The 12,567-nt window shown below is 42.5% G+C and overlaps 1 protein-coding gene and 1 pseudogene across 4 annotated transcripts; both read left to right on the top strand.

Moving 5' to 3' along the window:
- Window positions 1–268: 268 nt before the first annotated feature.
- LOC311358808 (protein FAM237A pseudogene) lies at window positions 269–1,200 on the top strand (annotated as a pseudogene). Its single transcript has 2 exons — window positions 269–656; window positions 1,052–1,200. The product of its transcript is annotated as a protein FAM237A pseudogene (transcript).
- A 268-nt stretch (window positions 1,201–1,468) lies between these two features.
- Window positions 1,469–6,339, top strand: LOC311358379 (caspase-8-like). Of its 3 annotated transcripts, XM_084478392.1 has the most exons (13): window positions 1,469–1,622; window positions 2,137–2,432; window positions 2,523–2,628; window positions 2,871–3,030; window positions 3,111–3,184; window positions 3,304–3,343; window positions 3,711–3,745; window positions 3,847–3,904; window positions 4,557–4,669; window positions 4,758–4,887; window positions 5,147–5,651; window positions 5,793–5,969; window positions 6,202–6,337. In XM_084478392.1, exons 2-12 carry the CDS (start codon window positions 2,146–2,148, stop codon window positions 5,959–5,961), a joined length of 1,677 nt encoding a protein of 558 aa, XP_084334518.1. In that variant the 5' UTR covers window positions 1,469–1,622; window positions 2,137–2,145; the 3' UTR covers window positions 5,962–5,969; window positions 6,202–6,337. The 3 variants fall into 3 exon arrangements, with proteins under 3 accessions (XP_084334518.1, XP_084334519.1, XP_084334517.1); XM_084478393.1 differs by having other exon boundaries at window positions 2,871–3,006; window positions 5,793–6,339; XM_084478391.1 differs by having other exon boundaries at window positions 5,793–6,339.
- Window positions 6,340–12,567: the final 6,228 nt, after the last annotated feature.

Below are 12,567 nucleotides of genomic sequence, written 5' to 3'. Positions count from 1 at the left end.
ATTCCTGCTATTTTGCTAGTTTATTTGAGTTTATTTGTTTATTTGTTTAACTGCTCCTGTCGATAATATGTACACCTATTGGATAACATGTTTTTAATCGGGGTATTTAGGTTCATAAAAACGTTATGAAAAAGGCCAACCACAGAAGAAAGACGATTGTATTTTCTGATCATATAACGCACGATTCGCCCATCAATCAGCATCAATCAATTTCAGACATGTGTGTAACTGTGGAAATGATAAGGGATACCTGTGTGATTGTGGATAGATGAGCATCATGCGCCTCAGCGTCCCTCTGGCCGAAGCCCTGCTGCTCAGCTGCCTCTGCGCGGTGCCGCTGCGGGGCCAGAAGCCGGGGCAGGTCGACCCCTTCTCCGCCTACCGGGCCGAGCCGCAGTGCTGGGACTCGTCCTCCGCTCGCCTGCTCAAGATGCGCTCTCCGGGGATCGCGGACACCGTGCCTGCCTTCTGGGACATGATGGTGTTCCTCAAGGCGTCGGACAACCGGAAGCACACCGCCCTCTTCTGGGACCTTGCGCAGGTCTTCTGGGACATTTACGTGGACTGCGTCCTGGCCAGGAGCCACGGACTGGGCAGGCGGGGGTTGAAGTTGCCCAAGGACCGCATCACCTCCGTGCACTCTCTCGTTACGGACCGTAGGTGTTTACGTTTTACAGTAGGCTATGAGTTACAGGTGAGGTCGTTTAATAAGTTAACGATTCGATATTTACAGAATTGTCGTCTACTTATCCTGCATCAGAGAATTGGGGACGGCCTGTGTGAGTGTGTGCGTGTGTAGGGGGGGGGGCGGTTAGTGTGTGTGTGTGTGTGTGTGTGTGTGTGTGTGTGTGTGTGTGTGTGTGTGTGTGTGTGTGTGTGTGTGTGTGTGTGTGTGTGTGCGTGCGTGTGCGTGCGTGCGTGGGTGCGTGCGTGCGTGCGTGCGTGTGTGTGTGTGTGTGTGTGTGTGTGTGTGTGTGTGTGTGTGTGTGCGTATGCGTGATAGTCATATTTTAATTGCCTAATGTTCTTTTGATTTTTGGCTTCATTTTAGAGTCCTTTCGGGTAAAGAAATCGCAGTCAAACTTCTCCAGGTTGAAGAAATCATCTCACGCGTGGCTCAGCATCAGAGTTCGGCACTTGGGAGCGGGGGTCAAAGGTCACAGCAGGTCTCCGAAAAGAACAAATTTATTAAAAAACTAAGCGGTAGAGGGCCGACATGTGTCTGGCATCGTATCACTGTGATTTATCCCAATGCTTTATTTATCGTTGAAAATAATAAATGATTGACACTACAATGAAGATGATCGACCGTGTGAGCTGATTTAACAACCTCCATAACCTCCACCTCCTCCACCTCCAAAGTAATCTCCAGCCTCATCTCACCAGTAGGGAAACGCCTCCGTAAGATACGACACGCCTGCCATATAAGGGCATATGCTTTCGGTTTCAGTTGAACCACACAGTGAACCACTGAAACAGACAGACCGGCTGTTTGTCTTCATTTGGATCAATTTTATAAAACATGTGACTGCTGGTCGTTTCCATATCGAATCCGTTTGTTTAGAGAAGCCTGAAACTACAGCGGACGGGGGCGTAAGGTCACGTGAAAGCACACTCGATAGGTAAATATAAAAAAATGTGCAAAATTGCAGCTAGCCTATATAGCGCTTTTCAAAGTACCAGACGCGGTTTACTTAGTAAACCGTGTGTGTATGCGAAGGGGGGATTTGGAAATTTGGAAATTTTAAAAAGATTGGAGTGAGCCTATGGTGCCTATGGGGAAGAGTTATGCGCGATCGCGGGCAGACGCGTTCACGCGATTACGACCCCAAAATACGGGACAAAGTGCGTCCCGTATCAGTTCATTACGGGACAGGTCTTTTAGTTGCCAAATACGGAACGATCCCGTATTTTACGGGACGGTTGGCAACCCTAAAATGGAGTGACGCCGGTTCTCATAGCAGAGCGGCTACTAATAAGTTTCTCAATACCTGTCTTATGGTGTGCATTTAACAAGGAAGATTCAAGTTGAATGCCTCTCTCGCAGCTGGGCCAACGCCCATAGACATGCCGAGGCATATATCACCTAACCGCAAAAACAACTAAACAGAGCTCATAAAACATGACTGTCGGTAGGCTACAGAGATGGCGTTTCGGGAGACGCTACTAAAGGTGGGACAGGCCCTGAGCAAAGATGAGACAAAAGCTTTAGCCTTTCTCTGCACGGATATCCTGAATCGGACGATCGATCCAAGCTCAGTCGAGTCCCCCATGGACGTCTTCCATCGTCTGGAGGACCACAGCATCCTCTGCGAGGAGCAACCCTACCTACTCGCCGATCTACTCCACGTCATCGGACGATTTCGTTTACTGCGTGAGTTTGATCTCAATAGTAAGAGGTCTACAACAGTAAGCCTTATCTCCCCTTACAGGTAAATAAATCCCCCCAACATGCATTTAACATTATTAATCTAGAGAAACTGTTGTTTTCACCCATCTAAATGTCTGCTTCTGTAACATAGGAAGCTGCTTTATCAACTTTCGGAGAACATCACCGAAAATGATTTGAAATCCATCAAATTTCTTTTGACCAAAGACCTCCAACGTGCACGACTGGAGCCGAGTGTTGTAAGTGCTTTCTCAATGCGCTCTAAACCCAGGGCTGCTGTTTTTTGAATGTTTCTAATAAGGAATATAGTTATCTTTTTTAAGAGATGATGTTTTCAAACTCATCTCAAATGTTATTCTACAAACATTTTGATGACCTAAGGGAAGTTCAATTAGATAGCACACTTATAACAGACCATTCAGAGTGCTTAACAGAGGAATAGTCTGTTAATGCTATTCTAATCAATGCTCTTATCCCTTAGTCTACACTTGAAGTCTTCTTAGCCATGGAGCGTAAGGACCTCCTGAGCAACTCTGACCTCCATCTGCTGGAGCAGATACTGGAAAATGTCTGTCCAGTGTTGCTGAAAGACATCCAACAGTTTAAAGCCTTACATGGTGAACAAACCCCCCATTTGAAAGGTAACAATAAAAGTCAGAATCGTCTCATAGAATATGAGGGATTTAACTTAATCAAAAATCAAATCTAAACCTATTCGTAGGAACGATAACCCAAGAGACGGGACTCAACGACCTCGGAATGCAGTCTTCATCCGATATCTCTGGCCATGGAGTGGTACAAGAGCAGCATACGATAGCAATATATAAATATACCATGTCGTTAATCTGTCCTTATATTACACATCACATGATCTTTGAGCAGAGTTTTCAGAGATCTCTCTCCTTTTGATTCAGGCTCCAACATCGCTGCTACCACCCTCAGAAGAGATACCAGGTAATCACAACCCTTGTTTACTACAAAAAACATGTAAACTATGTATACAGGTATGTTGAATTAACATCATGATTTTTTAATCAAGGATGGATAAGATGAATTAATCATGTTAGTCATGTAACATGGATAAGATGGATTAAGAACACGTAACAATTGTGTGTTTTCAACCCCTTTCATCTTACAACTCACTTTTGTGTATCAGTAGAAACCCAATTTGATTCTGGACAAAGCCTTGGACAAGGCCTTTCAATTTGGTGGCTGAAACTGTAAATTATCCTTACAATGCTTGCAGAAGATGAATGTCAAGTCTACCTCATATTGCACTCTGTTAACTGCTCAAGCTACTCTACTCAAATATCTTTTTCAGCTTCTGGCCCTGGTGAAGACCCATATTTTCCTCAGGTAAGAAGGTCCAGATGACATCACCTGCAAAGGGTTTCATAAGAAACATGTCCATCACAAACAGACACAAACCATTAACGTTGTCCTTGAACTCCTCTTAGAACTTGCCTCTGGACTTGGAGCAGTTGTCCTCCCTCCAGCTATCTGACACACTGACGGGTGAGTAGTACTCCACTAGTTCAGCAGCTTAATATCAAGTTTGGCCACTTTGGTTTTCATTGAGTGCATCAGATGCGACTGGCAGCGTTCTGAAACCTCCATTATGATTTTGTGTTTGTTCAAACTGGATATTCATAGTTTTTATTTTTTTATTTTTTTTATTTCAGTTTGGATATTACATCTTGAACATATCTGGGACATTTTTTCTTTTCATTTTTTTCTTTTTTTACATTGAATCTAGTAACGGACATAAAATAAAAAATGCAAAAGACAAAAATGAACAGTGCAAAGTATAATGAAACAGTCTTTGCATCCAGAAGATAGAAGTCCGTCTGGATATTCATAGTTATGAGTTAGTATCATAAGTAATTTAATTAATATAATGACTAGTTTCGTAATGGTATCTTTTTGTATGTACAAACGCACACCATCCATACATCAATACGCTGCTGTCTGTGCTCATGAACAAAGCACCAGCAGTAGATCTGGAATTGGTCCCCCGGGCCGACCAACTGTTCCTAGTGCTGCAGCTAGTGATGGTCAAATACTCCTAGTGCTGCAGCTAGTGAAGGTCAATGCAGAGATCTCTTTTCATTGTGTAGTACTTCTTCTATTTGTACTACTTCTATTTATCCTGTCACGTTCATTCCAGAGAATGAGAGCCATATGCATGCTGTGTCCTCCACTGAAACCCTGTCCTCCACTCAAACCAACAACGCAGAGTCTGGTCCACAACTTCATCAAGCAGCAGAGGATGAAGAAGAGGTTCAGTACTTCTAATGGTTACACAACAATCCGACTTTGACCTCTGGTGTTATACTGAGACTCATCTCATGTAGCTTTGTGTTTAAAGGATCAGACGGATCCCACTCCATATCCCATGTCGGGTCAAGAGAGAGGCTTCTGCTGGATCGTCAACAACTTTGACTTCAGCCGTTCCTGTGGAAACCATAGTAATCGGATGGGGACACACAATGATGAAGGTACGCCCATGCTATACTAATACCATACTTATATAGTCTCAGTCTAAGTCCAGATTCTGCTTATTTATAGACAGATCAGTATTATACAGTACATACACTCACATATCATGTTATACAATGTTTTACTATCATATTTACATCTATATCTATTGTTATCTATTGGCAAATAATCATCCCGTGTGTGTGTGTGTGTGTGTGTGTGTGTGTGTGTGTGTGTGTGTGTGTGTGTGTGTGTGTGTGTGCGCCTCTGGTCCTGCAGAGAGCCTGAGGCATGTGTTCACCTGGCTGGGCTTCCAGGTGGAGGTGCTGCAGGATGCCACCAGAGACCAGATGCTCTCCTCCATGCGGGAGCTGGCCAGCAGGGACCACAGAAGGATGGATTGCATCGCTTGTGTGGTCCTGAGCCACGGCCTGGAGGGTGGCGTGTACGGTGTGGACGGGGAGCGGGTCTGGCTGGAGGAGCTCCAGGACCCTCTGAACGGGGTGCGGTGCGCCTACTTGAGAGGGAAGCCCAAGCTGTTCTTCATCCAGGCCTGCCAGGGCACCCAGGAGCAGCAGGCGGTCCCCGTCCAGGCCGACGGACCCGGCGGCCATGTGGACATCTTCAGCGACGCCGCTGTTCCAGCGAGTGAGTTGTTAACCTGCAGAGAAGATTTCCTGACTGGCATGGCAACCGTTCCCTCCTATGTCTCTCTGAGAGACAAGAAGCAAGGCTCATGGTTCATCCAGTCCTTGTGCCAGAACCTTGTGCAGATGGTTCCCCGGTAAGTGAAATGCAACGCCTGTTTAGACAGAAAAAATGAATCCTTGAATGTGCAAACGGTAAGGCTCTTTCTGACTATGAAGGAACGACTTCAAATTGATTAACTGTAGACTTATAACTGACTGGGACTTTGCATTCCCAGTGGCCAAGACTTGGTCAGTATTCTGACAAAGGTTAACAACGACGTGAGCCAGATGCTTGACCCCACCAGCAGCCGGAGACAGATGCCCCAACCTGCTATCTTTCTGCAGAAGCGTGTGGTCTTCCCTGTCCCTGAAGGCCCTCTTCCCAGTCTGACCACCAGTCTGTAGCTTCCTAGGTTTGGTTCCAATTTGTCCACTTGGGCCCTATATAGTTCAATTCTTAGGATGTCCCCATATTGTAAAGTGGTCTAAAATGTGAGTGTACAAATCTGGTTCCCCATAGTGCACAACTTAGTACTGCAGTAATGCACTGGAAAGAAGTGTAGGACTGATGCACACTCATTTCCATACCTATGACGTATCCTATGATGAACAGTGGTTTTCATTGTCATCGGAATCATCCAATAGAGATGCTCCGGCACCTACCGATTCTTCCTACCGAGCCGCAGTGTTGGGACTCGTCCTCTGCTTGCCTGCTCAAGATGCGCTCCCCGGGGATTGCGGACACTGCGCCTGCCTTCTGGGACCAGATGGTGTTCCTCAAGGCGTCGGACAACCGGAAACACACTGCCCTCTTCTGGGACCTGGCACAAGTCTTCTGGGACATTTACGTGGGCACTATCACAGCACTACTGTTGGGGAAGACTTTGTTTACTTTAGATTAAATATTGATGTGTATTTATTTGAAATGTTTGTCTCAAGGCATTAAATATTTTTTTTATTTGAATGATTCTTTTTTCTGATTTTTTTTTATTAATTATCATTGTGCAATGGAGAAGAATATGAATATGCAATTGTTCAATGGTGTAAGTCGGGTTTTGTTATTGTTTTTATATTACTTTATGTCTAGATACATGTTCATAATGTATGATGAAATAAATATTCTCACAAAAATAAACCTCTTAATTTTTTCTTCACCAGTAATGTTTCTTAGTGAATAATTTCATAAATACACAGGATCAGATGTTATAATCCCTTGTGCCAAAATCCAAGGAAAACACATTCAGAAGCCCCTGTCCAAACCAACCTTACAAGCACGCTGGCTACCAAACTACCAACCAAAGGTGAAAAACACGGGACAACTAGCCCAACTAACAGCAGTAAATACAGCAGTAAGCAGAATATCATTGGGGTTATCAAGTGGGCACCCTCTTCCACAGGTGTTTCGTAAAGTTAGGCCCACTTAATATAGAGATAAGTAAAAAAAAAAAAAAAAGTACAATGTACCTATCCTATCCTATGGCTATCACAGCCTAAAAACAGCAATGCCACCTTCAATAGACCCAGGCTCCGTTTAAGTGCAAGCTCCAGGTAGTGACAATGCCCCTAAGTTAAAAAAAAAAAATACAATGTAGGCCTACCTATCCTATCCTATGGCTGTCACAGCCTAAAAACAGCAATGCCACCTTCAACAGACCCACCCCAATATAACGAGCAGATGATTGCTAGTAAAGTTACTATTTTGAAAATGCCTCTTCCCGCGATGCATGTACAGGTTAAACTGATTTCCTCTTGAATTGCTCGCTAGATGGGCTGTCACACTAAAGACCCATAGCGCCATCCAGTGTTAGAGATCTCTCTATATTGCTCTGGCGCCATCTATTGGTCGATGATAAGTATAGCCGACCTATAGACATCTCATTACATCTTCCATTCCCTTTCATGCCTTCTGGACTTCGCTTTGTTCGTGAGTAACACAATATTGGACATTATATTTCTCTAGCATGCAGTCTGTTAAGTAGCAGCAGTCTTCCGGTAATAATGTATGCATCCTCTCTATTAACCACCTCAAAGTACGACGGCCTTTTACCCTCCAATGTTTGTTTCACTTTCACTTTATCATCTTCAAAAAAATATTGAGTCAATTATCAAAATGGCATTTTTTTCAAACTTTATTATTTTGTGAACTGCAGGATGAAGAGGCTACAGTCTAGAAATCCACGAAGCAAATCAGAAAGACAGTAGGCCTACCTAAATTGTCTCACGAGAAAGAGCGTGGTAAAGTTGGTTTTATATTGGACGTTGGATATTCGACACATTCGAAAAATCTATTTAGCACTGACTTCGATGGACGAATTTGTGTCAAACCAACTTTGACGTGTTAATACAAGGCCTGCCTATATAACACAAAGCTTCTTTTGTAAAAAAAAAAACATCCTTTGATTTTCTACCACTTTAACGTTGATAAATGCTTTAACTCTATTATGCGGCTTCACTTTTTGACTTACCCATGTCAAAACACATAGGGTGAACTCAGCTCACTGCCCTACACATAACACAAAGCTTATTTTCTCCAAAAAACTGCAGCCAATCAGTCTAGGATGAACCTACAGAAAATGATGTAGATAGCTACACAAGCACCAAGATGCAAGGACCATGAGTGAAGGATGAGGAGGAGATGAGGGACAAAAGCACCCAGATGCAAGGACCACGAGTGAAGGATGAGGAGGAGATGATCGAGGACAAAAACAACCAGATGCAGGGACCACAAGTCTAAATGATGCAAATTTACCCAGCGGCTAACGATTGAGCTCAAGTGATGGAGGAGGCAGGAGGGAATAATTAGCAGCATCTAGGCCCAGGAACAGCAAGACCAACTCATTGAGCTCCTGCAGTCTGTGTCCGATGAGAAAGACTCAAACAGAAGGTTAAGAAGCTCCATGCACAACTAGAGGTGGAGAAGCAGTGTGCAGACTGTCAGACATCCAGAGAGAAGGCAGAGGAGCTGAGCAGAGAAAAAGAAGACTTGACATGTAGATTGGACCAAAGCAGCAACCAGATGGAAAACTGCACTTAAAGGTATGCTAGTTTGATTTTTTTGTTGATTTTTCTTACTTTTCTTAAGTTTTTGCCCAGCTTAGTAGCCTACTCAGTTTTTCTGTGTAGGCTACCTGACGGTAAAATACTTGAATGTGAGTTGAGGGAATAATTTGGTTGCAATGAAATGTGTCTTGTGTATACATTTTTGGGGAAGAATGATTGTGGGAAGGTCTTTGAAGCCCTTTGAGACCGCAACAGTGATGGAGTTTTATACAAATAACCTCGACATGACTTGTTAGTTTTCAGAACCTAAAACACCTTGACATTTCCCATTAGGTGGGGCAGTTGGAGGAGGAGAAAGCCACCACCGCCATGGAGCCCCAAGATCATGGAGTCGGAAGAAGGAGTCGAAGCTTGGGGAGAATCATCAATTTCAGCAAAAACAAATGGACGTAAAACACTCACTTTTTTCATTACACTTTATTACACTTCCCTATATTTATGTAAATGATGATATTACTATCAGACATTCAATCAGACATCACTAAATAAATCTTAGAAGAGAGTGCAATTAAGGCTACAAAAGGGTGAAGAAAAGGGACCATAAGGTATTGATATTGATACCAATCATATCTAAATAGTCTACTCTAAAACACTGACTTTACTTTCACTTTGTTGTCAACATTAGTTCAATAGATATGGAGTTGAGATGGAGAACATGTTTAACATTTCTCTGAGTCTCTCACCATCTACACCCCAGTAAAGGCCTCTAGTTTGGCTCGAGCTGTAATGACTGGCGCACTATTAGTGTCATTATTATGTTGTTTATATTGTTAATATAAGTTGTGTCATATATTGTGTGTGTGTGTGTGTGTGTATGTAAGTGTTTCATATACTGTATAGCGTTGTCATCGACATGGTACGTCTCTTCGTTGCTGACTGCAGTCACCATGTAATAACGTTACTCGTTTTTTTATGTGAATTCAGTCCTGTATTCCAATTACGTATTCCATATTTTTCAATATTATGTATTCCTAGCTTTTAAATTACCAAAATTACTAAAAAGCACTGCTAGTGCTATATCATATATTTTTACTTTTATTTTTAATCATATATATATATATATATATATATATACATACATATTTTTCAACATGTAGAGCTCATTTCCTCTACAGCTCTTACAACAACTCTCTAACTTTCCATTCATCTAAGGGAAATCATGGTTGCTGCGGTAAGCGATTGGGTTCAGTGACAGCAGTCATCCATGGCTTGACTTTTGAGGCTGCAGTAAACGTTTCCCGGTAACAGCGAGCTCCACCAATCAGAGACGTCATGTTACACTTAAGGATTATGGGTAGTGTAGTGGTTTCAAAGACATCGCGAATAAAACGTTTTTCTATAAAACGAGATGTTGCCCCGTTTAACTTTTGACACAAAAAACATCGATTCACAATGTATGGTGTGTGGTATGTATAATTTGGATGGTTAGGACATTATGGCTTTTAATCAAAATCTCTATGATGAAAATGAATGGGATTTTTACTTCCGGAACAACACTGTGGTTCCAGAATGCCATTTTTAAAAATGCAGTTTTTTTGCACCCAAGTGCAAAAAACAATTAGTCCCACGTGTTGGAGGGAACCATCTGCACCAAGCCCGCTGATGGTAAGTCTCGCGAAACGACACAGCGCTCATATACTACACAAGGCGTGTCCAAAACAGCCTTGCCAATTCATTTGCTAATTACTAGTGTGAGACATTGATCAGCTATTCTTCTCAAATGTCCGTCCACCACTTCATTCATTTATTAGGGTCACTTCAATCAATCGGGGAGTTTAAAATGAATTAGTTCATTATAAGGGATGATTATTTAAACAAAAGGATGTGTCATTAATCAAAGTAAGATACCCTATAGGCTGGGGAAAGGCTAGCCTATGGCTGAAGGGGCTTTGGGCTCAACCCCTAATGTCCTAAGTCTACCTGTAAGCAGTGTTGGCCGTGATGCCTCACCCCCTCCGCTCCTTAATGAGCCTTTCCAGACTCCTACCCGCAATATCCTTGGAACAAGGAATATAAGTACCTGCTGGAAATGGTAAACAACAGAAGCTGCTGACGGAAGTATTGTATAGAGAAAAATTGAATAGTCATCTGAGTCATGATGTGCATTTTAATATAGCCGCATCTATTACGAGCCATACACTTTTCCAGCCTCACTGATCACTTATAAAATAAATGTAACTTCCAAAACTTTTCACCATTTAACATTATCTTGCCTGATTATTCATATTTGAACTTATGGGCTACTATTTCAATAGCCTTAACTACCTATTCACTTCCCCTAGCCAGCTTGTGTTTCAACCAGGATGGAGCCCAGATGGCTGCTTTAGCTCCGTGTCAGGAGCTTGCTGAGGGCTGCTGAGAAAGTCCGGACCTAGCCACCTTGGAGAGAAGGGTCAGCAGCTGTCTCAGGAGTAGCCTCAACAGCATTTACTCCAGTGACCCAGAGGAGGGCAGCATCCCCTTACTTGGTGAGCACCTGGAGGAAGTGGCTTAAAGACGGGGAGCAGTGACCCAAGAAAAAGAGCTTTGGCCTGGGACCATTCCCAGGATTCCCCCCAGCACCACTCGGGGTAAGGGTCCAACCAGAGATAAGGGCAGTGCTGGAGGATGTGCCAGTGCAGCAGCATGAAGTGGAAGCAGCTAGGAGAGCCACAAGGAGTGCAGCTCTGGCAGGCAGAGCACTCAGACACACATTCCCCATACACGCGCTCGTGTCAGCCTGTGTCAGTGTGTGAGGAACCAGCAACCTTCCAGTTGTGAGAGGAGACGTTCTCTCCAGATGGATACACTCATACAGTTATTTAGCAGATGACAGCGGAATTTATTACGGTACTGTATGTTTCTGTAATCAAACGTTGGGTTGCTAAAGCAGCACAGGCCAGTGGAACAAATATTAACACTTTTGATAACACTTTCAAAACGATTTTGAATGGTGTTGGAATTTAAACTTCATGAAGAAAAAGGGATAAAGGGCAAGACTACATGAACAGCGAGGGTATTTAATGTGTGCATTTCTAAATAATTAGATAAAAATGTCAATGCCGTTAATCTTATATGACAGATTGCAGTAGGAACCCATTAAATTAGAGTTCATCACATCTAAATGTATACGTATCTTTATCAGCCATATCCTTCAGCCAAACAAACAGTAACCTTCAAATTATATTATTGATAGCTCTCTGAGCTTACATTGAGGGATGGAGTTTGCTTGAACTAGAATATATTTATTGATTATTGTATGAAATGTATGCATCTATTTTTAATAGCAAACTAAAACATAAGATGTAATTTATGTGTAAAGTTCTTGAACGTTCTGTAGCTCAACACACAAATTTGAAGTCCAGCTAGGCAAATATCTACTTCTCTCTGGTGATATACTTTTGCATTGCACTTGGAGCATAACTACACCGCTCATTGGCGGTAAATGTTGTATTATGAAATGGCTGTTTGTGTTGAATTAATTGGTAGCGCCCTCTATTGTGGATCGGCAGCCAATGCAAAAACATCTAATATAAAATCCAAAGCTAAACCTAAAAAGGATAATAATACAAATCATACTTATAATACTAAAACTACTACTTGTAATAATAATAATAATATGATAAACAGAACATTTTGCTCACTACATTGTGTTTATTTATACAAATTGAGCATAAATATTGTATTGAAAAAAACAATGGCTACAGTCAAACCACATACTGGTCTGACCCTGTCAGACCATTAAGACCATGACAGACCATTAAGACCTTTGATAGACCATTAAGACCCTGATGAAGACAATTAAGACCTTTTTTGTTCGCATACGGTTCATACTGGAATAGCCTCAGCTTGGATCTGGTGATGGGCGAACAAACTTTCATGACTGTACGTCAAAAGGCTGAGAAGTTTTTTAAGTTTTCAGTTGATTGCTTTAGCACCGCCTATCCTATTTTGATGAACTTTAGCCTGGTT

This window comes from Micromesistius poutassou (genome assembly GCF_964030765.1).
Source record: "Micromesistius poutassou genome assembly, chromosome: 14".
Lineage (NCBI taxonomy): Eukaryota > Metazoa > Chordata > Actinopteri > Gadiformes > Gadidae > Micromesistius > Micromesistius poutassou.
The sequence above is the reverse complement of the archived record's forward strand: the minus strand, read 5'-3'. Positions and strand labels throughout refer to the sequence as shown.

Coding starts and splice junctions, on each gene's coding strand:
- LOC311358379 (XM_084478391.1), top strand. CDS start 2,146: ATGGCGTTTCGGGAGACGCTACTAAAGGTGGGACAGGCCCTGAGCAAA. Junction 3,185..3,303: donor ATATCTCTGGCCATGGAGTG/GTACAAGAGCAG, acceptor CTTTTGATTCAG/GCTCCAACATCGCTGCTACC. Junction 3,905..4,556: donor GCTATCTGACACACTGACGG/GTGAGTAGTACT, acceptor CGTTCATTCCAG/AGAATGAGAGCCATATGCAT.